This window comes from Nanorana parkeri, unplaced genomic scaffold (genome assembly GCF_000935625.1).
Source record: "Nanorana parkeri isolate BGI_ZX_2015 unplaced genomic scaffold, ASM93562v1 scaffold494, whole genome shotgun sequence".
Lineage (NCBI taxonomy): Eukaryota > Metazoa > Chordata > Amphibia > Anura > Dicroglossidae > Nanorana > Nanorana parkeri.
In genome coordinates, this window is record NW_017306762.1 from 17,749 (window position 1) to 20,929 (window position 3,181).

General features: G+C 40.7%; 1 protein-coding gene across 1 annotated transcript; it reads right to left on the reverse strand.

The window, feature by feature from the left end:
- Window positions 1–791: 791 nt before the first annotated feature.
- Window positions 792–1,553, reverse strand: BHLHA9 (basic helix-loop-helix family member a9). Its single transcript, XM_018561029.1, has one exon. The coding sequence runs from the start codon at window positions 1,551–1,553 to the stop codon at window positions 792–794; it is 762 nt and encodes a 253-aa protein (XP_018416531.1).
- Window positions 1,554–3,181: the final 1,628 nt, after the last annotated feature.

A 3,181-nucleotide genomic window follows, 5' to 3' on the forward strand; every position in this document is an offset into this window, starting at 1 on the left:
ATACACTATATGGAATCCTAATCATACAACATTACTCTCATGTTACTTTTTAAAGTAGAGGATGTGGAAAGTGGTGGTGCTGCCAATAGCAGCCAGAGACACAAATGTAATTGTTTTATGCTGACTGGTTACAAAATGAAACAATCATCTGGTTTCTGGTTATAGGCAACACCCCCATTTTACACTTATAGCATATCACAAATACACTATTACTATAATAACGGTGCAATAACCCTTAGCAACTGTACAGCAGCTTTTAACGAATATGACTACATATATTGTTGCTATGGGTTACTGCATGTAATTATTTAACTGAATGAACATTGTGAAAGTTATATCTATAGTGGTAAAGCTCAGGCAAATTAATAGTTCAGCTGAGAAATGTCACTTCATTATAAAATAAAAAAGAATAAAATAAAAAGTTATTTTTTTTCTTCAGTAAGTTGTAAAAGCTATTGATTCTTTACAAGCATCATTAAATATCTGAGTTTCCAAATGGTGATCCATTTTTTATGTTCAGAATGAAAGTGGATTTCAGTTCTTGATATATCAGCAGCAGAAATCAGAGTACATCGTCTTCTGATTGAAATTTCGCTACAATATAATCGCAGTCTACAATTGTCTTACCCCTGAGTTTAGGAAGTTCACAGAATATTTTACATTATAATCACTTGCAGGTCTTTAATTGCATTGGCAGATTATTCTTTGGATCAGATCTTGTCTTTGCATTTGTGGATCTCTGAAGCTGTCCAAATGAACACAGAACGTTTTATGAAGTTACCAGTATTTTGTCAGTGCATGGAGAGAGAATGTTGGTATGCTGATCCCTGAAAGCATCCAAGCTGGCAAGTAAATGATCCAGGAGCTGGTTCTGTTAAAGTGTCCATGTGGTTCTGAAAGTAGCTGCCCCTGACACCAATACTGTAGCTCCCATGTGTATAGTATGGGAAGCCTGGCATTGAATTGTCCTCTGTTGAGCTTCCATAAGAGCCCTGCAAATATGGGGCCTCAGGTGATAGTCTGGTGTAGTAAGGAGATGGACATTGCTGAGGCTGTGCGATCTCCCCATAGTTTGGATTTGCAGAGACGGTTTGATGCGTCTGTGGTGGCACCATGTAGGCCTGTGGGCTGCTGTCTTTGATCTCTGACTGTCTTTGCCCACTATATTGAAGGTGGCACTCAGTGTGGCTACAGCTCCTCTTCTGCGGAGGGCTGGAGTGTAAGAACATGGACAGTGAAGATATCCTGTTAATGGCTCTCTTCAGAGTCGCTATTTTGGACAACCTCTTGCCGCTCAGGTCGTGTTTAAGTGCCTGGCGCAAAGCATTAAATGCCTGGTTGTAGTCCAGGATCCTTTTCCGTTCCCTGACATTGGCCGCTATTCTTCTGGCCTTTGACCTCACTGGCCTGGTCCTTTTCTTGGGTTTGGCCTCATCCACTTCACTCTCACTGGTTGTCCTCTGCAATGTCTCAACAGAGTGGACCGATCTCTCGTCTTCTCCATCTTCCACCTCTTGCTCATAGTCAGAGTAGTCTGATTCAATGAGACTCATTGCAGCTGCAGTCACTCTTCAGCCACAGCTAAGTGATTGGTTTTAGTTAAACGTCTCTTACGGCTCGACTTTTAAAGATTTAAGTTTATGTCCAAACTATAGACTCCCTCTCAAAGCCACTCCCTTAAAGGGCAGCCTACTTTTTAAGTAATGCTTGCCCTCATTTTTTATGACACCTCATAAGTACTCTAACAGGTACCTTGTGTCTTCATTTTATGACCTGCCTGCAGGTAGACGAGCCTTAGTTTGATAGCTTTGTCAAGAAAGATCATAGAAAACATGCAAATGCCTGTAGTAAGTACTCTGACATACTGATCTGCCAAATTACACAGCAGCACACGTATTTTCTCCTCTTACAACAAATTACAGGTCTTCCTGTTTAATCTATCCTGGCTGATCACCTTCATACTTGTACTGCCAGACGGAGCAACAACACGGCACAGAAGGCAATGCAGTTCACACCTCTGTGATAGAATCTATAGAAGAGCAAAACAAATTCATAATCAACTAAACACTCAGCGATCATTTCATCTTTATGTACAACACTACAGATTGTCATGTAATATTAAAAATACATTAATACTGGAAATTTGTATATTTAGATGGCAGTGGTGGTTTCTATAGCTGGACAATATAGCACACCTGCAAATAAAGTTATATTTAGACTGTAGTGATATAATTTGTTGAAGCAGGAGTTCTTAACTTTGTTATGATCCCAGACCCCCAGTGGACAGCCCAGAATCTCCCCATAACTCCCTCTGCATGACTGTGGAAGGATCATAATCACCAGTGCTATCAGGTACCAGCATCACTCCAAATGCTTTTATATGAATTGCTAGCAACAGAACAGCTGAAAAAACATAGCAAGGAATTTGTGATATTAATTCATATAAAACGGCAAGTCACAAATACATTAGCTAGCTAAAATTAGTGAAAAAGACACTCTTTTATCACACAAATTAAGTTGTGTTTAAAGGCTGGACAAAGGGGGTGGGCAGCCTAATGCCAACCATGCTAACATATCACAAGCCAATATTGGGAAGTGGGAAGGCCTCAGTGTTGAGTTATCTGATTGTTAATAGGTTAGTTACTGTCCTGAAATTCTGAATTTGGGTATGTACGGTGGAAAGTCTTGATGATGGCTCCACAACCAGGGTGAATTACACTGCGGACAATGGCCAGCTTGAAAAGCTACAGCTTGATTAAACTTTGGTACCAATATAATAAATGCAATTTTTTATGTAGAAAGTATAGCCTATAGAATTGCCAGCATTCCTAAATTGCACTATTATCCACCAGTCAAATGTAACCACCTTTTCTCTAAATACATCTGAACTTGGCAGATTTAGGCCCCTTTCACGTGGGCTGTCTAATCGGGTCCATCTCTCAGTTTTTCAGATGGACCCGATTGGATGCCCAATGTATGTCTATGGGCACTCATGTGTAAATGGACGGGTGTCGATTTACACCCGGTTGCCCCGGACTCTGGCCAGTTTCCCGGAAAAAGGAGGAGATCAGAGATCTGTTTCGCCAGACTGAACCGTGCTGGATCGGGGGTAATCTGATGGAAACAGGCACATGTCCATTTACATCCAATTCCCAATAGACTGACATAGGGTCCTGTAATT

Excerpts from the sequence above, each read along its gene's own strand:
- BHLHA9 (XM_018561029.1), bottom strand. The coding sequence starts at position 1,553 with ATGAGTCTCATTGAATCAGACTACTCTGACTATGAGCAAGAGGTGGAA.